Genomic DNA, 26,803 nt, shown 5'->3' on the forward strand with positions numbered 1-26,803 from the left:
CTGAACGACCCTCGTGATTGATGGGCGGGTGTGGGGCTGAGTTTGCTCAACCGGATGGCTACTGGATCCCGGAGACAATTATAGGCTCTCTGGCCGTTCTCGCCAATGGGACTGTGCTGTTTGTCATGCTATTCGGCCAGATCAAGACCAGCTCAACCAACATATTCATCGCTAATTTGGCCACTGTCGACTTCTGTTAGTAAATTTAAAAAGAAATCTGCTTTTATGTGCTCTGCCAAGGCCCTAAAATTTTTTTATTGAGTTGCAATTTTTGAAAAATAAAGCAATTTTTTGAATATTTTTGAAGTCTCTGGAGCACGATAATTTGGGTTTTTGCGCCCACTGTCGATTCAAAGTCGAATGTAATGACAAATTGACACAAACAAAGCCTTTATAAAATTTATAGATGTGGTTTAGTACGCAAAAAGTGGATGTCGTATGACCTATCAAATGAGGAACATTTGGAGCTACACAAGATAAGGATAATTTTCCGACCAAAGCAAGATGGCCAATAGGAAAGAACTTTGAAGAAAAACAAGTTCTGCAAAAACGCGTCGTAGAAATTTTTGTTATTGTTCCGACTTTCGGAATAATTGTGCTCGGGGTGAGTTTTTCTTCTTCAGACAAATTTCGACTTTTTAACTATCTCTTTTTGACGGGATTTTTCTTATATCATTCAAAAGGTATTGTTGTTCTAAGCTTAAACTTGAAAAAATATTTCACGTGTGATTATTTTTCGTAAAGTTATGGGGGTTTAAAAATTGCCATTTTGGCCAATTTGGGACAATTAGCGCGCGATATACTTTGCGCTATTAACGCGTAAGCGGAGATTGAATCCGTTTCAAAAATCGTAACGAATTGGTGAAAGGAAGCTTATTTGCCATAATTGGTTTGTTACTAGGAGCGAAATCTATCACTTTGTATTTTATATGGCGTTCAAAGCCCCGATACGAGCAGTCTTGTTTCATTTTTGAATCAAAGCAGTCGCTAAAATGATAATTAAAAAAATAGAAAAACTGATCTTTGTGCCGTGAAAGTATCCTTGTGATTCATTCCGCAGCGTCAAAACTCAGGTGTTTAATGCAAGAGAAAAACAGCCGTTTTATATAGTTCTGAATCAATTTTTGTGCGTGGTGGATGAAAACATATGACAAAATAGATTCCCGACAGTCACAGTGAAGTAGCCAAATCGAGCAATAGCTTTTGTCAAAAATTGTCTTGAAAAAAAAAACGAAACTCAATTTTTTTCAATTGTTTTTTGCAGAAATTGCTTTGAATAGGGTCTTTGTAGTGCTTTGGGAGAGCTCGGGAAATCAATTTGGTCGGCCTTAAAAAGAAAAAAACGTCGACAGAATTTTCGATTTTTTTTTTGGAAAATCCGCCTCCCCCCTCGAGAAAACTTTAAAACCGCCCCTGTTTCTCCATCTTTTTTTTTAATTGAAGGGTACTTAATTGATGTGTATTATAATTTAATTGAAAAAGGATTTTTTTTTCGTGATTTTTTATTTTCTCACCTGCAGAGTAGGCTTTAGTCCGTGTAGGCTATATCTTTAACCAACATATTCATCGCCAATTTGGCCACTGTCGACTTCTGTTAGTAAATTTAAAAAGAAATCTGCTTTTTTGTGCTCTGCCAAGGCCCTAAAAAATTTTTATTGAGTTGCAATTTTTGAATTTTTTTGAAGTCTCTGGAGCACGATAATTTGGTTTTTGCGCCCACTCTTGATTCAAAGTCGAATGTAATGACAAAATGACACAACAAAGCCTTTATAAAACTTATAGATGTGGTTTAGTACGCGAAAAGTGGATGTCGTATGACCTATCAAATGAGGAACATTTGGAGCTACACAAGATAAGGACAATTTTCCGACGAAAGCAAGATGGCCAATAGGAAAGAACTTTGAAGAAAAACAAGTTCTGCAAAAACGCGTCGTAGAAATTCTTGTTATTGTTCCGACTTTCGTAACAAAAGTAACGGAATATTTGTGCTCGGGGTGAGTTTTTCTTCTTCAGACAAGTTTTGACTTTTTAACTAGCTCTTTTTGACGGGATTTTCTTATATCATTCAAAAAGTATTGTTGTTCTGAGCCTAAACTTAAAAAAAAATTTAACGTGTGATTATTTTTCGTAAAGTTATGGGGGTTTAAAGATTGCCATTCTGGCCAATTTGGGACAATTAGCGCGCGATATACTTTGCGCTATCAACGCGTAAGCGGAGATTTAATTCTTCTCAAAAATTGTTCCGAATTGGTGAAAGGAAGCTTATTTGCCATAATTGATTTGTTACTAGGAGCGAAATCTATCACTTTTTATTTTATATGGCGTTCAAAGCCCTGATACGAGCAGCCTGTTTCATTTTCGAGCCATATCAGTCGCTAAAATGATAATTAAAAAATTAGAAAAACTGATCTTTGTGCCGTGAAAGTATCAATGTGATTCATTCCGCAGCGTCAAAACTCAGGTGTTTAATGCAAGAGAAAAACAGCCGTTTTATATAGTTCTGAATCTATTCTAAAATGAAAAAAAAAACATTTAAAAATTTTTGTGCGTGGTGGATGAAAACATATGACAAAACATATTCCCGACAGTCACACTAAAGTAGCCAAATCGAGCAATAGCTTTTGTCAAAAATTGTCTTGAGAGAAAAAAACAAAAACGAAACTCAATTTTTTCAATTGTTTTTTGCAGAAATTGCTTTGAACAGGGTCTTTGTAGTGCTTTGACAGAGCTCGGGAAATCAGTTTGGTGGGCCTAAAAAAGAAAAAAAACTTCGACAGAATTTTCGATTTTTTTTTGGAAAATCCGCCTCCTCCCTCGAGAAAACTTTAAAACCGCCCCTGTTTCTCCATCTTATTTTTTAATTGAAGGGTACTTAATTGAAGTGTAGTATGATTTAATTGAAAATGAATTTTTTTGGTGATTTTTTATTTTCTCACCTGCAGAGTAGGCTTTAGTCCGTGTTTCACCTTTAAGTAGTTACAATAAAAAATTTCAGCCAACTTTTGCTTTTGATCACACGCGTTCAATTTTATCAATCGGGTAAGCAGTTCATTGCGTGGTATTTTTCAATGGCTGCTGCAACTTTTTTCGCACGAGAAACTCTGGGTATCATCTTTTTGCAGAAACATTTTGTAGTGCGATTCATCGAATATATAAGCTAACATTTTTGCTTAAATTTAGATGGATATTAATCATTATTTTTTGAGAATTTTTTCAAGCCGCTAAAGACAGACCAGTTTTCTCGCACTCTATATTCGAGATCAATCGAAATTCTTCTTCCAAAAAATGATACAGACAGTTGCTCGATAGATCAAAGTCATTGACAGCTACAGCGTAATAAGTGGCTTACCTGATTAATAAAAATTGACTGTGCGTGATAAAAAACTGGCTGAGGTATTTTCGTCACAACATTTAAGTTAGGAAAGTTTTTGCATTCGGTTGCTTGTGTTTTCCACGCAAGCCCTCGAGCTCAAAGTAAACATGAGAGTGTTCTCATTGCGGAAAAAAAACTAAATTCTTCAATTTTTTAAGACCAATGAACTGTGCAACAAAGGACAATAAATAGAATACGGATGCATAGTACTCTATGGTTCTATGGTTCTATAGTTCTATGGTTCTATATGTACAAAGTATGTACATAAGCTTAAAGGTTAAAACGTTAAAAGGAAGTAGCTGAATTAAGAACGTTAAAAAGAACCAACTGAACTTCCGTTCATATCGACCGATGGTCGTAACTAAACTGGTACTAATTAAAATACCGAAGGTCATTATAAGATACTAAAAACAAATCACAACATTTCCCACCGGGAAAAAAACGAAACTGCAAACTAACTATATAACTCTATATACACCCTTTTTCCCCCTCCGAAAATGGAAGAATTTTACAAACTGCGCCCAGAGGGTAAATATACAGAAGCTAAATAAAATCCACAATTGAAAGAGAATGTAGCAATGTACAGGGTGGCTATACAGAATTACAAAATTTACAGAATACGGTAACTAACTAAATAAAACTAATCCACAACATGTACATTAACATGTACAATTGTATCTACAGGTAAAATTAAAAATTCCGGCGGTAGAATATGGATTACAGAATTGTTTTGTTAAGTTTGAATTGATATGTCGATTACAAGAATTGGTCCTCAAACTCATCCAATTTAGCCCTCACTACCGAATCTATAGTCGATGAGATCTCGCTATAGTTGTCCACCTCTAGCGTGGGGTCCTTTGAGGTCGGGTGAGTTAAATTTGAGTCCGAAGAATTCTCGTGAAAGTGAGTCTTCGTGGTAGATGTTGCAAGTCTGACCGTCGGGAGGGAGTTCCTTGAAGACCAGGACAACGTAGTTTCTGCGACGAGAATCTGCGCTAATGGAGTCAAAAGGTCAGAAGGAGAGTTGACCGAGAAAGTAAACCTTTGGGAGTCCGGTGCCGGAGAGAATAAGGAAGTTGACGCCCCTAGGTCGTCTTTTTCTTGCACCATGTCTGTAAATCTCCGATTTCCGTAAAACTGTGGGGGGGGGGGGCACATTTCTGCGTGGTCTAGAGTTTCGGGTCTTTGGAGTCGCGCTGATCGTCTGTTCCGGAATACTGTCTACCATAATTGGATTGTCCTGTGATCCTTCAGTAGTATTCGCATCGTGGATGACAACAATCTCCCGTGGGTCGTTGTTCACTGTCCTTTCTGAGCTCAGTAGTAGGGATTCGACAGGACCTGTAATACTCAAGCCCTGATTAGACTCGGTATGGGGATTTTGAGGTACGTTATTATTGGTCACATCGTCAAAGTAATCCTCAATTATCCCGTCCCACGAATCTAGATTTAAGGAAGATGAACCTGAAGAAAATCTTGGAGAGTCTTGAGTGGCCGTGCTCGCGGTCGGTGCGCTAGTCCCTGCTCTGGTGTTCTCCGTTCTCGGGGTGCCTTGACTCGAGTGACCAGCGGGTGTCGATCCAGCTTTCTTCGGTGGAGAGAGTTTCCTTTTCCCAGCTAAACTCGAATGAGTATGAAGATTATGCCCAGTGGGTGTCTGATTCACTATTATCTTTTTGGGCCCTGGGAGTATTTTCCTTTTATAGCCAGATCCGATTTACGTAAAACGTGACCGTGGTCGAGAGTAACTGTGTGCTCTGAAGAATCGATGATATCCTTCTTAACCAGATTAAAATAAGGGTCCCTATTTTTCCTGTTAGACACCTTTCTATATAAGTTACCTCCCATTACTGCTTTTCTTTTTGCCAGTGGTTCTGAAGTTCGGATAGTGACGTCCGGGGTTGTGTTTAGGCTGAAAGTCCTAGCTAGTGGCATGTTTTTTTCTGGGTCCGACGTGCTGTCCTTTTCCTTGTCCAAATAGCTATCTTCTGCCCCGTCGTGTAGTTCCCAGTTAGTGGCCCGCTCTTTGGACATTATAGCCTTCCCTTTATCGAAATGGTCAATATTGGACATAAGATTTTTCCACCTAGTGTTCGCTACTCTATTAAAATGCTTTTCAAACGGATTACAGCCGATCGCAGTTTGTTTTGAGATTCTCAGATTCCAGATGATTTTCTCGATCGAATCGTTTAAAGATAGCTTGGATACTTCGAATGACATTGCCAGTAATTTCGATTTAATTGTGTACACTAGTCTTTCCACTAGCCCATTGGATCTGTGGTCTCCGACAGTGCAGTAAATAATTTCTATATTAAATTTATCGCAGAAGTTTTTGAAATCATGTGATAAGAAGCATGACCCATGGTCGACTCTAATTTTTCTTGGGAATCCGCGGAGGTGACAGTAATTGTTTAGAAATGAAATTACGTTTCTTGTAGAAGTGTTATTGGCGATCTTGGCCGAAGGAAACTTAGTGTAACGGTCAATGCAAAGATGAATGTATTTGTTGTTACCCCAGCACGCGTCTAACGGTCCCGCAAAATCCAAATTAATTTCTTCAATCGCGAATGTCAACGCCGGGCGTTTCGAAATATTATGGGTGCCTAGTAACACTTTAATGTTCTTACCCGCTTTTAGACATTGGTTAATGTTCTCCCGTGATGATAAATTAAAAGTTCCCCTGAAGGTAGCTGGGACGACTAGTTTATTGTCTAAAAAGAGTAGCTCATCCTTCACGTGTAGGTCTTTGGTGTAGTTCTTCATGTAAGTCCCGTTTATGCCCATAGGTCGATTCCTCTTTATCGTCTCTATCAAATCCCACAGCACCTTGTCTTCTCTAGTCATGATCTGAAGCAATTTCTTCAAACAGTAGTTTTCCGGGCGAATTGGGGAATTCGGTAAATTCAAGTCGGCCTTATATCTTTTTAAGAGGTCTGCGTGGTCGAGTGGAAGTCTGTCGTCTCTGAATTTGAGGGCGATATTATGTTCTTCGGGAATGATCAAAAGGGGTTCATTCACTTTGTCTATTGGGAGTTCTGGTTTTTTTTTGCTAGATGGTATGAAGTGTCTGTTTAGTAGTAAGAAATGTAAAAGGACTTTGTCCGAAAAAGTAATACTTTTAAAATTAAATTTAGAATTATCGACTGGATGGCAAATTGTAGTGCAATTTTCTGTCCGAGAGTGATTATTGTGGCAAGTTTTTATCGACTGAGCGATACAAGATATGATTGCAGCAATAATCTTGAGATTGAGTAAAGCTAAAGAGCTATTCAACCGATTCTGACCAATCACGTTGCTTGAATTTTCGTTTCCCGACGGGATTGTATTAACTCGTGGATTAGTATTTACAGCGACCGCTGGTCTATCTACAGAATTTACAGTAACTATTTTAGAATCTTGATTAGTCGATAAAATGTTCTGAATTTTGTCGATTGAAGCGACTACAAATTCGTCGTCATAATGGGAAATTTCAAGGGTTTTGCCCGAAGGAAGTCTAGAAAAAGGTCAGTAAAGCCCATGTCCTTTCCTGGTAAATGTGAAATTTTAAAATTGAATGGTAAAAGTCTGTTTACCCAACGGGTCAATCGGCTATGCATCGTTTTGTTTCCATGATTTGCCAAAAGTGCTGATAGTAATGCTTTGTGATCAGTTACTATTTGGAATTCTGTTCTGTACAGGTAGTTTCTGAAATGTTCTGTAGCCCATACGACTCCCAGCAACTCTAATTTGTTGGTAGAATATTTCATTTCATGGTTGTTTAAAAATCTGGATGCAAACGCGATTGTTTTCCACTGGTCGCCCTGTAATTGTTCTAGGGTTGCCCCTAGTCCGCTATGTGAAGCGTCCGTTTTTAGTCCTGTCTTCTCTTTTATATCGAAATGGCTGTTTTCTGCAATATTTACAATTTCCGTTTTCAACTTCTCAAACGCTATTGAATGGCTGGTATCCCATTTGTATAACAATTTTTTGTTTAGAAGAGGTCGAAGAGGGAAGCTTAACGTCGATAAGTTAGGGACGAACTTAACATATTGGTTTATCGAGCCGAAAAATGAACGAAGTTCAGAAATATTCTTCGGGGTTGGCAAATTTTTTATTGCGTCGGCTTTACCGACCAACGGTCGTACTCCATCGCCTGAGATCTTGAAGCCAAGCCATTGGATGTCAGATTTAAAAAATGCGCATTTCCCCCATTTAACTGCCATGTTGTTCTTATCTAATATTGATAAAATTTTGTACACTATTGATTTGTGTTCTTCCAGGGATCCACGCGAGGCTACCAGGATGTCGTCTATGTAACAATTTGTAAACGGGATATTTTTCAACAGTGAGTCCATGAACCGTTGGAATTCATTGGGCATGTCTCCTAATCCGTAAAATCCCGTTAGAAATCGATACGTTTCGGTCGTTTCGCCGCCTACTATGCTCAAATTGCACTGTTTACTTGTTTGATCGCATAGTTTAAGTTGGCTATAGGCGCTTTTCAGGTCTAAATTACTAAACCACACTCGTCCGTTGTAGTTTTCTGAAATTTGGAGCGCCACGTTATCAATCAGTTCATGGATATTCGGTATTTGACACTTATTTTTAAAAATTTGATCATTTAAAAGCTTAGAGTCAAGTGCCAGTTTTATTGAAGTATCTTTTTTCCGAGTGATTACAATTGGGCTGATAAAACAATCTTCGTCGCTTTTCTCTAATTTTATTATGTGACCTTCTTTCTCCATTCTTTTAAACTCTTCGTTCACTCCCGCGAGTAAGTGGAGTGGAACTCTTCTCCCTTTAGACTGTATTGGTTTAAAAGGTGTGTGAAAATGGGTTATCTTTCGATCGTTAGGTATTTTCCCCACTCTAGTGAATGAGTTTTTGAACTCGTTAAAAATTTTGTCTTATAAATAAGGTAAGTTTTTGTACTCACTCTCAAGTGTGGGTTGATTGACCATGCAGATTGGTTGGGGGCATTTCCTCTGCGTTATTTCTATGCCCAGTTTGGGTAAATTGTCGTTCCCCAATATGTTTTGCTCGTGTCCGCCGGTTATGAAGAATGGGGTTTCTTCGCTGATCCACCCATTGGACTGTGTTCTGACAATTATTTTTCCCAGAATATTGATCGTATCATTGGTGAATCCGCAGTATAGATCTTTTATTCTTTTCTCCACTGGGTGTATCTTGAGGTTCGGGTATCTTAGTTTAATTTCGTGTAGTAAATTCAGTTTTAAAAAACTTACAGGGATTGCTGAATCTACAGGTATGTTCATATTTACAATCATGTCCCAGCCGATGCCTAGGTTCAGGAGTTTCTTTGTTTCGAGACCATTATTGTCGTAATAAGTTCTGACGCTCAACACCGAGAAATCGTCATCGTCGCTCCGTCCGTATTCATTCCACGCATTTATAACGTCGCACGATTCTTTTTCTTCCATCCACGAGTTTTCCGGAGGTGTGTATATACAATTCTCAGTATTTACGTAATTATCTGATACAGTATTTACAGTTGGTCTCTTATTGCGTGATTTACATAATTTGGCGAAGTGTCCCTTATAATTACAGTTTTTACATGTTCTGTCTTTCTATGGGCAAACGTTTAAGTGCCCTTTCGTAAATGTATTTCCGCTTTTCATGCACGAGTTACTCCTTTCGATGTTTAAACTAGGTTCCTTTTTGATATGATTGTGGTTACTAAAAGATTTAAAAGTTGTCCCGTTGGTCGATGACCGTGATATATTTGTCAGTTTCTGGTGGTTAAAATATCCCTTTTCGTCGATTAGGGCTTGGTTAAGTGCTTCCGACGGGCTTATGGTAGCTGAAAGTAGCTTCCTCTGAGTGTCTGTGTTCTTCATATTGCAAATGATGATCTCCCTTATCCATTCCGCCTCGTCAGATTCCTTGATGTTGCACGTGCTGGCTAGGTCCGTCAGTGCTCCCCAGAATTGTTCGTACGACTCACGATCTTTTTGCTTTCGATTTAGTAGTTTATATCTTTCGAACGTAGTGTTGGGCGGTTTGTTAAATGCTGCGTCTAGTAGAGTCCAGAACTCAGAGAACGATATTGCTAGAATCTTGACTCTCGGTTTTTTTTGTGTAAAAACTCTTTTTCCTTCGCTCCCTAGGGCTAGAAATAAAATTGATCGCAGTTTCTTGTCCGCCTCCGTTCGTCTCAATCCATTAAATTTCCTCTTCTCTTCGTTGATCCGTTTCTCTTCTGCGGATTCGTACTGTTTCATTGTGCTTTTGTTCCTGCTCTCTCTCTTGGCTTTTTCCGCGTCCGACTCGCTGCCTGTTGCTTGTTCCAAAATTGGAATTTGTGTCTCGGGTATCTCTGGTCCATGTAGGCTCTCTAAATCCAGATTGGAATTGGTCGCTCCATTGGGTCCAGGCATGCGGTGGCTCTAGAGTGTGATTAGGCCAAAAGGGGGGAATTTCACGCACGTTCGAATCATTTGACTGCGCCATAATAAACTAATCTAATTCTATGGTTCTATATGTACAAAGTATGTACATAAGCTTAAAGGTTAAAACGTTAAGAGGAAGTAGTTGAATTAAGAACGTTAAAAAGGACCAACTGAACTTTCGTTCATATCGACCGATGGTCGTAACTAAACTTGTATTAATTAAAATACCGAAGGTCATTTAAGATACTAAGAACAAATCACAACAACTTGCGAAGTCCTTAAAGTTCCTCTTCTTACAAAGATCTCTTCGCGTCACCACATGTTATACAAGCATCAGTTTTGTGGGGTCATCAATGATTTTACAAGTTTTTCCTGTTTGTTTCTTCTGGTTCTTAACACCCTGTATTCTGTTTTTTTTTCTGTAGTGACAGGAGCGATGATTATCCTGTTCAAAGCACTGCCCAATGTCGACTCACCTCAAAATGGGAGCTGGTTGTGGTTGTACTGTCGTCTCTATTGTTCCGAGCTGCCCCTCTGGTTCCTGATCAATGTGTCTGTGATGAATCTGTGTCTAATCACTCTGGACAGATATCTGTCTGTGGCCAGGCCCCTCTACCACAAGAACTATTTCTCACGCAACAGTTCGCTCGCATTGCACGTCGCAATCATCTGGACCTTGGGATTGGCAGGTTGCACATTTTATTGGCTCGAAAAAACGCAGAAAAAATAGCTATTTTGTAGATTCTTTCAACTTTTTTTTAACAGATCAGTTAATTTTTTTCTCGTTATTTGATCCTCGTCGTTCAAAATTTAAAAAAAAAATCTTAACGAACTGTTTGCACTTTTTTGTGTTTTCACTTCTATACAAATATCAGCTCTCTAAATAACCGTTTTAGCCAAATTTTTTCTTTACCATAAGAACTAGTTGCACATATTCTGAGTGCACATCTAATCAATATCGGCTGCTATCATTTTTTGTAAAACATGGGGACTTGAAAAAAAAACTGAAGTTATCTTCAATTCATCTAATACGATTAACACGAATTAGCCGGACTCTGAACTCATGGCAAATTGAGCTGAGGTCAGCTAATTGAGTCAAACATCTCATTACCAAACTAAAAAATTCCTTGAAATTGTTTAAGGGAAGTTAAGGGAAGTCCTCGGAATGATGTTTTTATGAGTTTCATGATGCTTTTGATCAAAAAAATTGTTTCAAACGTTGATTGAAATTGGAATGTTTGAAGCTTTTCCCCTCTGGAACTGACTTTTCAAATTCGGAAAAGAATAAAATCTGAAGCATAAACTTAAGAGACCTGTTGTGATATCTTCAAACCTCTGTTTCCAATCTTTCAAAACAGCTTTCAAGAACCAATTTGATCTTAAGAGCCCTTGATAAGATGAGTTAACCCGTATTGAACAAATTTTGAAAAAAGAGACTTAAAATAAAACTTATTTTGTTCGCCTCTCACTTTATTTGCCTCAGAACTACAATGTGAAGGTTGTTTTTGTTTGCTTCAGTGTCCAGCTACAACTTGTTTTTGTGGGTTATTAAGTCGGAGGATGAAGATGATGGTGATGATGGGGATGGGGCTATGTGTGAGGTTAGTAGGGCGTTGCCCTCTTGGTTCTGGGTGGCAACTGGCTTCTGGACTCTATTTGGAATGCTGCTCTTCCCCTTCATGTTCATGCTAGTTGTCTATGTCCACATCTACAACATACTGCTCCAAATGCCAATCAACATAAAAGGCAATATTCAGTGGATGACATTGAAAATGCATCATACTAAATTTAACTTATCGTGTCTTTTGAAAAATTCGAAAATTGTGAAATTTTGCAGTTAACGTTTTTGAAGCAAATTTTATCTCATTTTACTAACTAAGTTCGGTTAATGGCTTTAAGCCCGAACAGTTGCCCTATGTTTTATTGGATGCATTTCATAGAAATATCTTTATACCATGCTTTGGTCAAATTTCTGGAAAAATCTCAAATTTTTAGGGTCCTTAAACTACACAAAGCTGCTGAATAACCAATTAACACAGGGGCGGATCTAGGATTTTCTCGAGGGGGCGGGGGTTTTTTAAAAAGAAATCGAAAATTTTTACGACTTTTTTTTTTAGGTCAAACAAATTGGTTTTTTGAGCTCTCCCAAAGCACTGTTTTGCCCATATTTTGGCAAAATTTTCTGCGCCGCAGGCAAATTTTTGTGAAAAAAAAAGTCAAAAAAGGCGTTTTTAGGCACTTTTTCGAAAATTTTGACCAAAAAATTGCGTTTTTTCGGCGCGCGCTCCCCCCTCAAAATTAGTAAATATTGGCGCCAAAGGCGCCTTTAGAAAAATTTTAGAGTCGGTCGGCCAAAAGTGGATTGCTTAAAAAGTACCAAAGGGGGACCCTTTGGGTCGGCAGGGTGTCGAATCCCTGAGGGGGGGGGGAAGGGGCGTCCGCTTCTCCCCCCCACCCCCCCTAAATCCGCCCCTGAATTAACATACGTTTTTTCTCTGCATCAAAACTGGTTTTTCTGCTTAATTTCAGGTATAACTTTTTTCAAGCTTAAAAGAAATTTCATAACTGAAAAAGAATAAAATGTACATTAATTGCTGTGTGTGATCAAACTTGCTTCAAAGAAGGCTGAAAGGTGATAAAATTAGCTTCAAAAATTTTCGCTAGAAAGATTTTTGTTTCGCTTACCATTTTTGTTCGAAGAAAATGACGGAGTATTTGCGCTCCCGTGGTTTTTATTCAGACAAATGTCAATTTTATAAATAGCTAATTTTGACAAAAACTTTGAAAATTTGAAATTTTTTGTATATTACTGGGGGTTTCAAAACTAAATTTATGGAATATTCAACGTGCAATATACTTATGATATCAACACGAAAGCGGCGAATTAATCCGGCTTAGAAAATTTTTCGAATTTAACTGAGGAAGGCTAGTTCTTCTCACTAACACTTCATTGAATACTAAAAGAAATTCTATTAGAATTTGAAATAGCGAGTTAGGCAAAAGATTTTCAAAAAGAAACTTTAAAGTTGAAAAATTGTTCAATTATGTAGATTTTTTCTAACTGAGCACTTTTTCATACATGTTGCAGGGCAGTTAAACCATAACCGTTTCAAGTTATTTTATGGAACAAACATTTTCAACTTTTTAGGTTTACTTTATAGATGATCAATTTTTAGAAAAGAGACAGCTTCTACTTAATTTTCAAGAAAAAAAAAGAACCAAAAACTTTCGTCACATCGAAAAACTTCAGGACTTTAAAGTCAAACCAATTGATGAGAGACTCGACTTTTGCTTGACAAAGTTATTCTCAAAAATCTTGTATCTGAATTTTATAGAGTTTTGAAAACAATTTCAAAGTAATTCTTTTAGACATCAAAAAATCACTGTTGCGTTTTCTCAAGGAAATCAAGTATTGTTGAAAAATAATGGTCCCAGTGAGGCAGAATTTTCCATATTTCCCTTTATCGTAAGACTATTATCTTTTAGAACGAATTGTTCATACCGGATAAGGCAAATTAAAAAATCGAAATAATCAGGTTAAGTTGCAGGTAGCAAATTGCATGTCAACAAAAATTAAGGGAGAAAAGAAGCTATAAAATAGACAAAATTATTTAAAAACTCTCGAGACAAACAAATTTTTAACACTTTTCTCAGCACTTTTTTCTCTGGTCTGCAAACAGCAGTTTTCAATCTATTTGGTAGTTTTTCATCCAGAAAATTTCTATTTTTTAAGCCAGTCATTTCAAAAATCATTTTAAAAATTATAATCTGAAAGTTTTTAATAATTTCTACTCAAACTGAAAATAATGTTAATTTGGGGGTTTTAAAATTGACAATTTGGTAAAGTTAACGCGCGATATACTTCATGCTATCAACGATATGCTTCATGATAGGTGCTTTCATCCTGCTGAGAAATAATTCCAGACTCAACTGAGGCAAGTTAGTTTTTAAATTAATACTTCATTGTGTGCTAAGTATATCACTTTAGTTTTTAAATAGCGTGTGGAGGCGGGAGGGGGTTAATTTCCGAACAAAAATACTTTAATTTTTTTTTGATTTAAACCTATTTTCAAATGTACAATACATTTATGTGATACAGGTAAGATACAACAATATCATTTAAAATTTTATTTTTGTTTTCCACCGAGCACACAGTTTTCAACTTCATATATCTGTTTTTACAACCCATCAGTTTATAGAACAATTTACAGAAAAAGCAAAAATAATTTTTTGAAATGTGATAGTTTCTATTTCTATCTTTCGAGAAAGAAAATGTCAAACTTTCAGGATTTTAGCTCAAAAAATTAAGTTTGAATCGCTCACACCGGATATGGCATATCAAGAAAAGGATCAGTTTTGTCAATCGATGTGTTCAAAAAAAATTAATATTTTTTTCCAGTTGCATGTTAATTTCGTATAACCTCTTGGTTGTTCAAGCATGTCTAGGAACCTAGGAACGAATAAATTTATGAACAATCAAATATATAAATTAAACTGCACATGTTCCTGGATTAAACTGTTTCAGTTTTTTTCTAAAATGTAAAATCAGTTTAGTTTACATCAAACTGATCGTATCTCAGCAATGCGTATCTATTTTTTTTTCTCTGACTTGCAAAGAATAGTATGCAGTATTTTTTACAGTCAGTGATCATTATATACAGTAAACACATCCAGAACAAATAAAAAGTGGACAACCTCCTGAACTGGACAGTGTAATTTTTTTTAATTTGCTTGCTCTCATTGTAACACAAAAAACGAAATTTTCAGCGTTTATTGTTCCGACTTTCGATACGACAGTAACGGAATATTTGTGCTCGGGGTGGGTTTTATTTCTTCAGACAAATTTCAACTTTTTAACTAGCCATTTTTGACGGAATTTCTTTTACATCATTCAAAAGCTATTGTTGTCCTGAGCTTAAATTTGAAAAGGTATTTCACCTGTGATCATTTTTCGTAAAGTTACGGGGGTTTAAAGATTGCCATTTTGGCCAATTTGAGACAATTAACGCGCGATATATTTCGCGCTAATAACGCGTAGGCGGAGAGTTAATCCGTCTTAGAAATCGTTCCAAATTGGTTAAAAGAAGCTTATTTGCCATAAATGGTTTGTTACAAGGAGCGAAATCAATCCGTTTGTACTTAACATGGTGTGTGGGGTGATGTTTTGACAAAAAATCTCAAGCTTTTTGGAAATTTTTTTTTCAAATTTTAATTTTACGTTTAAATTTTCCATGTTCTTACTGCTCCATAGACCTTAAAAGGCGATCGGAACATTCAGGGCTTCACACTGATACGAGCAGTCTTGTTTACTTTTATTTTTGCTTGAAACACAGCGGAAACGTGACAAAAATGCTGCAGAGTTTTGAATCAAACGTATCCGAAATGAAATAGTTAAACAATAATATATCAGCAAAATATGTTCTCTTCAAGATTTCCTTCAAAACCTCTTGCAAAGAACCGCTGTCTTATCAGAGAGCCATCTGTTTTGTGAAGTTTGCACGCGAATTAACTTTTTGGTGAAACGAATTTCATTGCAGGCATTTAAAACTGTAGATGAAACTCAAAAACATGTTGAAAAGTTCACCAAATCAATAACAACTTTTTTAATCAATTGTTACAAAGGAAACTTATATATTTTTTTGTTGACATTTTTTATTCAAAAGTTTGACAATCTACAAATCAAAACATTTTAAGCAAAAAGGTTGCTTAACTCTTTTTTTTCTGTTTTTAATTAGTCGCCTGAGTGTTAATCTTGAATTTTCTGAAGAGCAGACATCTTTATTTGGTTGTGCAAATTGTTTTTCTGGTTTTTGCTAAGTTTTCAAAAAATCGTCAAAACGCTTCTGTGGTAAGGAGATGTAATGCTGTAAGATCAATTGAAAAGGAGATAGTTTCAAGAGTTTAATTCAATCTGAAGTTTTGTTTTCTCTCATAATAGGCGGTTCCGTGAACCAGCTCATTTTGTCGTATCATCGTACGTAGAGCTAACGTAATAAATAAGGTCTATTCAATGATCAACATTGTATGACCTTGACTTAAGTTTAATAACAATATATATATGTACAGAAACCGATATGCGTCCCAAGGTTAGTGTGCAGCGAGGTTATTATGATTACTGCACATGCAGTATGTGCGCTGTACCACACTACCCCTGGGATAACTAAATTTCATATAGTATACGTATAAAATTTAGAAATAACTATGAGTTTTAATACTCAGCTTAATCAGGTTTAAACAAATGTTTTAGTTTCCGCAGGTGCTCTCGCCTTTTAATGTTCCTCTGTTTTGTTTTGATCCTCTGTCAAACTGTCATCGAAGGATAGGGGGACCCGCCATGCAGCATTCCAGGTTTTTGTAATTTCCAGTGCCTCACTGCCAATTTTTTGTCGGAAAAGATGTTTTTCAAGCAATCCCAGTTTTGTCTCCACTGGTGTGTTTTCGTCAGTTTTGAACGTTGCCAGTTTAATCCTGTATGCTTCTAGTGCTGCTTTAATGAGATCTGTTATATCGTGTTCTGAAGTAATAAATTTGACCGAATGTTTGACAGGTTTTCCATAATGACTAAGACTTTTATTTTTTGTCTGTCTTTCGCTGCGTCTAACAGGTACATCGCTCTCGCCTGGTTCGTCTGAAAAACACGGGGGTGCGTTGTTTCCTTGATCGCCGCTCGTTTCCACATTTTTCAAAATAGTTTCTGCAGCTTTTTGGACTCCCCTTGTCAGAACCTGGTCGGGTAAGAGATTCCAGTCTTCTGTGACTAAGTCGCGACTTTGAAATGTCTCCAGTATTTTTTCTGCTGATGTATTGCGAGTGATTTCTTTACTCTTATCTTTCATTTCCTTCCTGGGGGTGGATTTATTCAAAGTAAAGGCTTTCGCCGGAGATGACAGTTTGTTTGTTTCTTTTTGTTCGTCTGTTTGGTTTTTCTGACTTACTGCTGCTGCAGCTTTTTGTTTCCGAGCCTCTTGACACGTTGGCTTTTTTCTTTTTTCTTATCTCTTTTAGGTTCTGAGCTACTCGCGTTTCCCAACACTGGACCGGCATTGTTGGGTTTGGCCCTCTTTACTGCCAAATTGAGACCTCCATTTACCTCTATGTCTTTAGATGTTACATTTTGTTGGCTATCTTGGTATAGAGCTACTGCGTTCTCCATAACCGATCTTTCCTGGATTTCAGGCATTTTTTCTGAGTCGCCGTTTGTTTTTCTTGTTTCGCCGTCTTTCTTCTTTGTTTTCGATTTCGGTTCGTCTCCATGGGGTCTCCTTCTAGATTGGTCTTTTTTCGGGCTTTTGTCTCTAAGATCACCGGTGTCAATTTTTAATTCGGCGATATCGCTCTTTCTGTAGATTGCCCCCGTAGCTGTTTTGACTGTGTTTGGGGTTTCCTTTTGCACTTTTCCCTTTAACGGGTTTGTTAGAGTCTTCCCACTCTTCCTGCCTTCGTCTTTTCTCAGCAGATTTGGCGATCTTTGTTCAACTTCTTCTGGCTTGGCCTCGATGAAACCGTATTCCCACGAATATAGGAGCTTTTTCATTAAGTCCGGGTTTATTGTGCTCGTTTCATCAACTATCCATTTTATATCGTTAGCCGACGTGTCCCTCCTGGTCGCACTCCATCGAGCATTCGCTTCTAAAAATGTGTTCAGGGCTTTTGCCCGGTCTCTTTCTCTTGCTGACTCTACTTCTGTCTTGAACAGAGGACTAACCTCTCTACTGCTTTGCCCTTTCTCACGATTTTGACGTTATCTCTTGACTGATCGATCCGTTTTTTCAGTTGTGAGGCAGTGCTCGTTTAGTCAACTATCCATTTTATATTGTTAGCCGACGTGTCGCTCCTGGTCGGATTCCACAACATTCCATGATGTTGTTTACTCCACCTAAAATCTCGAATTATTGTGCTAAGAGCAACTTTTATTGATGTGAAAATTTCATCCAATAACATCACTCCCAGTCTTCGTTTGATAGTTTGTATGGTTCGTTCGATTAGACCACATCCCCTGTGATCCCCTACTGGACAGAATTTTTGATCATTGTTATGTTCAGAACAGAAAATTTTTAGCGTTTTGCCTTGAAATCCCGAGAACTGAACATTTCTTATTGATTCCGGGTTGAGTGAGTATCAACATAGTTACGGAGAAACTTCACCGACGACTTGCTCCTAGTCGATTTTGTAACTTTAATTGACGGAAATTTTGAATATCTATCTATGGCTGTAAGTAGGTAAATTTTCTTCCCCTTCGTATCTTCTAAGGGACCCGCATAATCTTATTGCAATTCTTGCCCCGGCTGCGTGAGCAGTGGAAGTGGTTTTGACGCATTTTTTGGTATAATATATTTAAAATTCTTACCATAGCAGGTACAGCTTCTACATTCCTTTGCCATATTCACAATATTTTTATGTATGTGTGGCCACCACAGGTGTCGAGATCCGTCTAACATGGCTTCTTGTCCTGGGTGGCCTCGGTGGATTCGTTTCAAGAATGCAGGACGCAGTTGTCCTGGGACGGCTAGTCGCCCGTCTACGACGATGCAGCCGCCTACAACGGACATTTGGTGCCAGAGCGAATTCGTATGCGGCCCCATCATCTCAAATGCGTGACAATCCTTTCGTTCTATCACCCTCCTCAGCCTGTTCATCCATGTATCCTCCCATGTTATTTCGGTAAGTAGATTACGGTCAAAAAGCTTTGACAAGATGTGCAGATTGTTGTCTTCTAATTGTCTGCCTGCCTAAATTCGTCTTTTCTTGATTTTCTAACGATTTTCCGTCCCCCAACTAGACTAATTCCCGGGCTTGTTATCGGATTATTGGCCGTAGGATCCACTTCTATAATCCTCGAATCGTTCCTTTCGGGTATGTTCGCTTTTGGGCTGGACATTTCTGTCGATGCTTCTAGCTTCAGTAGACTCCCCGGTGTTACTTTGTCTGCCTGTTCTGATCCTACTAAGTCCCAAAAGGACATTAAATTTTTGGTTTCTGAATGTGTTGGTGTTGAGGTTGATTGTCCCGTTTCCCTTCTCTGATTGATGGTGTCCATTTTCCGGCATTCCACTGCATTCCATTTTCCTCCAAGCTGTCTGATTCGTGTCCTCATTGTACTGTTCTTGTTCTCCGGTACATCGTTTCAGTCACCTGTTCCAGCGTCTGGTCCCTATTCCTGTCCCGCTCAACTATTTCCTTGGTCTTTTTCGGTTTTTATTCCATTCTACTTGTTCTGTTTTTATAATGTTTTTTCTGAATTTTTGCAGTTGTTTATTCGAATGTCGACCGACTGTTTACAATGAGATAGTTTGCTCAATTTGTTTGGCTCACAATTTGAGAGACGTGAGTTTTGACCGTTTTCGTTCCGGTCGAGCCCTGTTCGTTTATAGCAACCATGGGATGACGTGTTCTTTAGCTCGTCCAGTTTATCTCTCAATTCAGAATGTTGTAGAATGTTTTCATTCTGAATTGTGTGTACTGTATCTATTAGCAGACTGCTTAAACAATCGAATGCTTCGTGAAAGTGTTCGATCGACGCTACAAAGAATTGTTCATCTGGGTAGGACTCTGGTCACGGTTCCCCGTTTGGGTCTCTTGACAGACAATTAACAATCCCCATGTCTTTACCTGGTATATGCACCACTTTAAATTGATAAGGCAATAGCCGGTCTACCCACCTAGTTAATCGAGATTGTTACGTTTTGTTAGATTAATGTTCTCCTAGTGCTGATGTAAGGGCTTTGTGGTCTGTTGCCAGTATGAATTCTTTTCCTTGTAAATAGTGTTTAAATCTATCTACCGACCAAACTACTGCGAGCAGTTCTAACTCGTTTGTTGAGTACTTTTTTTCTTGAGTTTTAAGATAACTTAATGCAAACGCAATAGGTACCCATTCGTTATCATCTGTTTTCTGCTCTAGAGTTGCGCCAAGGCCGCTGTGACTTCCGTCACACTTTGCCCGAGTATCCTTTTTGGGGTCATAGTAATGAATTTGTGCTACCCGTGCCACCGCCTTTTTTTATTTCTTCGAAAATCAAGGAGTGCTGTCCCCCACTCAAATTTCTTCGCGGGCAATTTAACATTTTTCATCTTCTTTTTCTCGTTTTCTTCTCTTAACAGTGGTCTGAGCTGATCGGTTAGACTCGCTGCGTTAGGGATGAATTTAGAAAGATGGTTAATGCTACCCATAAACGATCTCAATTGTTTTAAGGACTTTGGATGTTCTAGTTTGAGTATTAAGTCTGTCTTGGTAACTTTTGGTGTTATGCCTTCTGGTGTACGTTAATGACCTAACCAGTTCCTTTCTGTCTGAAAAAATTCGCATTTTTCCAATTTTAACGCTAGATTTTCATTGTCCAATTTCTTCAACACGTCGATTACTAGCTTCTCATGTTCATGTTTTTCTCCCTTTGAGACGATCAAGATATCATCAAGGAAAGAGAAAGTGTTCATTGCATGAGTAAATGTTCGATCCATGGCTTTTTGAAATTCAGCAGGCATGTCTTCTAATCCGTAAAACCCGGAAAAAAACTTTAATGTTCCTGTTGCCTGCCCACCTACTATGTTAAAATTGCACTGCTCAGCTGTTTCTGCATTTAGTCTGATTTAGGCAGTAATTTATCCACATTTGGCATCTGGTGTTTGTTATTATACAGTGGCCTGTTTATGGGTTTTGCGTCTAACGCCAGTTTAATGGAGTCGTCTTTTTTCACCGTAATGACTATTGGAGCAATGAAACAGTCACTTGTGCATTTGTCAAGTTTTGTTATATGACCCTCTGATAACAACTTTGATATTTCTGCTTGCACCTTTTCTTGTATGTGTATAGGAATCCTCCTACCTTTTTCTTGAATGGGGCATAGTGCATATTTGAATTTTGTGTTAACCACATGATTTTTTGATTACCCCTTTTGATCAAATAGAGACGGGACTTTTTTGTAGAATTGATGTTTCATACCTTCCGACTGCTCGCACAGTAGCACGTCAAACCTAGATCTTTTTGAAGGTGCTGACTTCTGTGACGTATGGATTCCCAATTTTCCTTGTAAGTCTAGCCCCAGGATGCATCTTGCTCAGCTTTCTGTAACTAACAGCGATGCGTCTTGCACTTCCCACCCCGCTGAACGAATGCTAGTGCATACTGCTCTTAGTATCTGAATTGGTTGTTTGTTGTAGTCAACAAACTGTGTCGTCAGATTCAATTCTTCAGCTGGGATGAATTGAATCTTTGGAGCTGTTTTGCCATTGTCCAGTTTAGAAACGATACTGGACTTCCAGTATCTATGGTCATGTTTATAATTTGATTGTTCATCCTTACCAGCGCCTTCAATGCTTTTATTTGGTGCGACTTTGGATCTCTTCGAATGTCAATTTTTCGAACATCTTTCGTAGCTTTGATCTCTTTGTTATCATTTACTCCTGATATAATTTTTTCAATTAATTTTCCCGTTGAGTTGTTTAACCTGGGCTCGACCACCTTAATTTCAAACTCATCACAGGAATCAAAACTGTGAAGTAAGTTACACTCTTCTTCTGAACTCGAATTTTCTTCCGTAATCTCGTTCACTTGATTCGAGCGACACAATTTTGCAAAGTGGTTTCGCTTACTGCAGCTTTTACACGTTTTCCCCATAGCTGGACAACTTTTCAAATGTCCTTCGCCGAATGTTCTGCCAAATCTGGTACATGGTTTTTTTTCAGTTCGGGGTTTTGTGTCTTTTTTATCATTACATTTCTTTTTGAACTGATCCCTATTCGATCTCCTGTAGTTCAGATTTTTATTTCTCACTGCCATTATTGGCTCTTGTCATATTTTAATTTGAGACCCAGTTAGTTGGTCTCCACTTGAGCTTCCTACTACCGATTTTTGGAACGCTTGTGTTGTTTGCTTGCTTTGTTCAAATTTTATAGCTCGTTTGAGTACTTCATCTGGTGCGAACGTTTCGAACGTCAGAGTATCTTAAATTGTAGTATTTTTCATTCGGGATACGATCAGGTCTCGAACCAATTCCTCTTCAAATCCACCCAATTCAGCCGTGGCTGCTTGTGCAGTTAATATTGCATGAAAAGACTACAGTGTCTCTCCAGATTCTTGTGTTTTGGTGAATAATCTTTATCGCTCATACGTGATGTTTTTCGTTTTTTTGAAATGATACCTTAGCCAATCTCACCATATCTCTGAACTCAAGTTTTGATATTTCAATATGTGGATTTTTCTGCACGAATTTCCTTTTCCGTTCTGAGCTTAGCGCTAGGATAAACGAGACGTAAACGTTTTTGGACTTCATTATAGAACACATTATGTCCGACCTTAGGTCCGCGTTCCCTTCTTTCTTGGTTTTCGAGTATTTTTTGTCTCTTCTTAGTCTATCTCTCGCTTCCCGGTCCGTTACTGCCTGTGCATTTTCGGCTTCTCCCGGAGTTTCTGGGCGAGGCATTGGCTACCAATAACTTCTTTTTTGTTTCTTCTAGTATTATCTCAGGATTCACACTTTCTTTCACCGTCACTGCTAGCATAAATTGATCCAACCAAATTTTAAAACTCAACGGTGGATCCGAACTAGCTGACGTCCAGAACACTGGGATACCCATATCCGTTCGGTTATCCTGTGCCATGAATTCTGCTGGCTGCGCCATGTGGTAAGGAGATGTAATGCTGTAAGCTCAATTGAAAAGGAGATAGTTTCAAGAGTTTAATTCAATCTGAAACTTTGTTTTCTCTCTTATTAGGCGGTTCCGTGAATCAGCATATTTTGTCGTATCATCGTACGCAGAGCTAACTTAATAAATAAGGTCTATTCAATGATCAACACTGTATGACCTTGACTTAAGTTTAATAACAATATATATAATTACAGATACCGATATGCGTCCCAAGGTTAGTGTGCAGCGAGGTTAACATGATAACTGAATATGCAGTATGTGCTGTACCACAGCTTCAACAAAATCATTTAAACTCGTTTTAATCATAATAGTTAACATGAGACAATTTTTTTCGTGTGACATTTTAAAAACGTAACCGCAATAGATCCCTCACTCTATTCGGCAGCTGATTTAGTTTTGAAAAATTGTAGAATTCTAATTTAAACAGAGCTAGCAGAGACCTGAAAAAGTTTGCGTCCTTGTTTGAAAAAAAAATTGAACATATTTTTTGAAATGGCAATTTTGAGTTGATATTACCCTTATTCTTTGCCATTGTAGACAGTAAATTTACATTTCATTGATTTTTTCGACATTTTAAAAAAAGTCTGCATTTTAGTCAATTTTTTTCTCTAGAAAATGGATGCGTGAAAGCATGATGGTTGACAACAATAAAATGAGTCAAATTTTTGCAAATTCCATCAATATTCGCGCTGGAGTTTCATAGAGAAAAATTGATTGCTATGAATATTATATTCAAAAGTAGTTTTTTCAATGAATTATTAGTGACTATGAGAGCTTGAAATGGAGTTTAAACTCATTATTATTCATTTTTTCTGAGGAGTTCAAGATTGAGTATCCTTGATTTTACTCTAACTCAATCAGTATGGGTAACATTGGATATAAGCTGAAGAATTATGTTGCAAACGGCATTACTTAGGGCTACACGATTTCTAAATCTAATCAAATTTATATAACTCTAGTCTATATATAACTCTTTAAATTTATATATTCTACTCATTGAGAATTGAAGCACTATCATTTTTCTTTTTTAGTTTTGCACATGTAGGCAATTAATCAATAATTTTAAAGAGACTGATAATCAATTGACAAAATAATAAAATATTTAAATGGCTAAAAATGAAGAAAACATGGTACGGATTAAAAAATGATTTTCTATGCCTATTTGTTCCGACTTTCGATACGAAAGTAACGGAATATTTGTGCTCGGGGTGGTTTTTTTTTCTTCAGACAAATTTCGACTTTTTAACTAGCCATTTTTGATGGAATTTTTGAAATATCATTCGAAAGATATTGTTGTCCTGAGCTTAAATTTGAAAAGATATTTCACCTGTGATCATTTTTCTTAAAGTTATGAGGGTTTAAAGATTGCCATTTTGGCCATTTTGACCACTTTGGGACAATTAACGCGCGATATAATTCGCGCCATTAACGCGTAAGCGGAGATTTAATCCGTCTTAGAAATCGTTCAAAATTGGTTGAAAGAAGCTTATTTGCCATAATTGATTTGTTACAAGGAACGAAATCTATCCTTTTGTAGTTTATATGGCGTGTGGGGGGATGATTTTCATTTAAAAAAATTCAAATTTTAGAAAAAAATTTTTCGTTTTATTTTAAATCATTTCATTTTTTATTACTGCTCCATAATCCTTAAAAGGCAGTCGGAATATTCAGGGTTTCGCCCTGATACGAGCATTCTTGTTGTTCCGACTTTCGATACGAAAGTAACGGAATATTTGTGCTCGGGTGGGTTTTTTTTTCTTCAGACAAATTTCGACTTTTTAACTAGCCATTTTTGACGGAATTTTTTTATATCATTCAAAAAGTATTGTTGTCCTGAGCTTAAATTTGAAAAGATTTTTCACCTGTGATCATTTTTCGTAGAGTTATGAGGGTTTAAAGATAGCCATTTTGGCCATTTTGACCAATTTGGGACAATTAACGCGCGATATATTTCGCGCTGTTAATGCGTAAGCGGAGATTTAATCCGTCTTATAAATCGTTCCAAATTGGTTGAACGAAGCTTATTTGCCATAATTGATTTGTTACAAGGAACGAAATCTCTCTTTTTGTACTTTATATGGCGTGTGGGGGGATAATTTTTCACAAAAAATTTCAAATTTTAGAAAAAATTTTCATTTTATTTTATTTCATTTAATTTTTTTATGCTTTTACTGCTGCTCCATAAACCTTAAAAGGCAGTCGGAACATTCAGGGCTTCGCCCTGATACGAGCAGTCTTGTTTGTATTTGTGTTTTAAGTGGTCGCGTCTATGTTGTTGCAGGCAAGAGAAGTCAGCTTCGGATCACAGTGTCGTGTTTCATGCTGCTGGCAGTGTTTCTGTTCTGCTGGCTGCCAGACCAGACCTTCTTCTTCATGTACTCCATCCAGCCATTGGGGATCCATCTGCACCTTCATTCTATCCTCTACAGAGCAGTTGTCAACCTCGGATTTACTAACAGGCTTAAACAAGCTATTTTCCAGTGGCTTAACACTCATTAACAAAAACAAAATGTAACAACAAAATGTAACAAGACTGCTCGTATCAGGGCGAAGCCCTGAATGTTCCGACTGCCTCTTAAGGTTTATGGAGCAGCAATAATAACATTAAAAAATTAAATGAAATAAAATAAAATGAAATTTTTTTCTTAAACTTGATTTTTTTTTGGAAAATCATCCCCCCACACGCCATATAAAGTACAAAAAGACAAATTTCGTTCTTTGTAACAAATCAATTATGGCAAATAAGCTTCGTGCAACCAATTTAGAACGATTTATAAGACGGATTAAATCTCCGCTTACGCGTTAATAGCGCGAATTATATCACGCGTTAATTGTCCCAAATTGGTCAAAATGGCCAAAATGGCAATCTTTAAACCCTAATAACTTTACGAAAAATGATCACAGGTGAAATATTTTTTCAAATTTAAGCTCAGGACAACAATACCTTTTGAATGATATAAAAAAATTTCTGTCAAAAATGGCTAGTTAAAAAGTCGAAATTTGTCTGAAGAAAAAAAACCCACCCCGAGCACAAATATTCCGTTACTTTCGTATCGAAAGTCGGAACAACAAGATAGTCGGTTGCTGTGCAAGTATTGCAGAATTTTTTGACCACAATGATGGAGTTAAAGTTTTCCAAAATGCGAACAATTTCAGAAAAATTGATACAAATTTTTGCAATTTTTTTTTCAGTAAAGAGCGGTTGAGTTAAATTTAAAAAATTGCAAAAATTAGATGTAATGAAAGTTAAAATACTGTATAACTTGCAGTATGGATTAAGATTTCAGTCTCTTGCCGTGTCGTATGTAAGTTTTGTTTCATTAAGTCTGAAAAACGAAAAAATTCATGCCAAATTTTTTCAACACTGAAACAACTAAAGATGTTTTAAAATCCAAATCACGACCAAATTAGACTTTAATATAATATCACACTTGGTTACTTTTCAATCACACTTTTGGCGAGTTTTACCTTAAAAGGGCAAAGAAAAAGCATCCAAAACTTTTGGTCCTCCTCACATTGTGAAGTGGTCGGAACAATTATTATTAAGTAGAATTGAATCATCCTGAATTGTTTTCCTCAGGCTTATGACATTCCAATTTAAACTAGTTTGAAAAATGAACCCAGTCAAAATTGGGAAGACACTGGAAAATAGCAATGATATGAATAGTTTTTGCAACCCTTTTCTCTACTCGTTCCTCAACCCAACTTTCAAAAAGGCATTCCGCAAACTGGTGTTCAGATGCAGAGCATGTCGAACAGGTTCAAGAAACCGACCATTTAATACCCATAACGATCTCACACTCTCGTCCCTCCATACATCGGCAGACACCGTCGATCAGACAAGTGCCCAGATGTGAACAAACTGAACCAGCATCTGATCTTCTTAAAAGCTGATCCAAAGAAACCAGAAGCATGCGCTGGGATGGTTACAAAGGAAACAGCAAAACGCCTTTGGTACAATATTAAACTAAATCAGTTTTGACCTACCAATTTTTGCGCGATTGTCAAGTTTAAAAAACACACAGGCCGAAAAACATTGAAAAACATTTCTTTGAAAAACATTGTCAAAACTTTCTGCGCACGCTGGCGGTGGTTGCTCATGCTCAAAAGTTGTTTCTCTTTGTAGCCATAACTTGCAAGCTATCTTCCCTAAAGTTATTGAGAATTCAACTAATTTAGAAAGGCATCTTGAATGTTATATGTAATTGGTTATTTCTTGTTTTGCGAAAAAAATGTTCATTGCTTCACTATTGGCATTGAGATCCCAGGACAAGAAACTAGCGCAAATTTTTGAATTGAGCCAACATTTTTGAGAAAAATTAGCGAAACGTTTCATAAGCGCTGAGATCTGGAACTATGTTTGGTTTGTGGATAGCTGAAGATGCGAAAGAAATGT

At 37.3% G+C, this 26,803-nt stretch overlaps 1 protein-coding gene across 1 annotated transcript; it reads left to right on the forward strand.

The window, feature by feature from the left end:
• On the forward strand, positions 1-26,356 carry LOC134854602 (octopamine receptor 1-like). The gene is made up of 5 exons (XM_063870937.1): positions 1-195; positions 10,188-10,451; positions 11,281-11,508; positions 24,689-24,866; positions 26,075-26,356. Exons 1-5 carry the CDS (start codon positions 21-23, stop codon positions 26,262-26,264), a joined length of 1,035 nt encoding a protein of 344 aa, XP_063727007.1. The 5' UTR covers positions 1-20; the 3' UTR covers positions 26,265-26,356.
• Positions 26,357-26,803: the final 447 nt, after the last annotated feature.

This window comes from Symsagittifera roscoffensis, chromosome 9 (assembly GCF_963678635.1).
Source record: "Symsagittifera roscoffensis chromosome 9, txSymRosc1.1, whole genome shotgun sequence".
Classification (NCBI taxonomy): Eukaryota; Metazoa; Xenacoelomorpha; order Acoela; family Convolutidae; genus Symsagittifera; species Symsagittifera roscoffensis.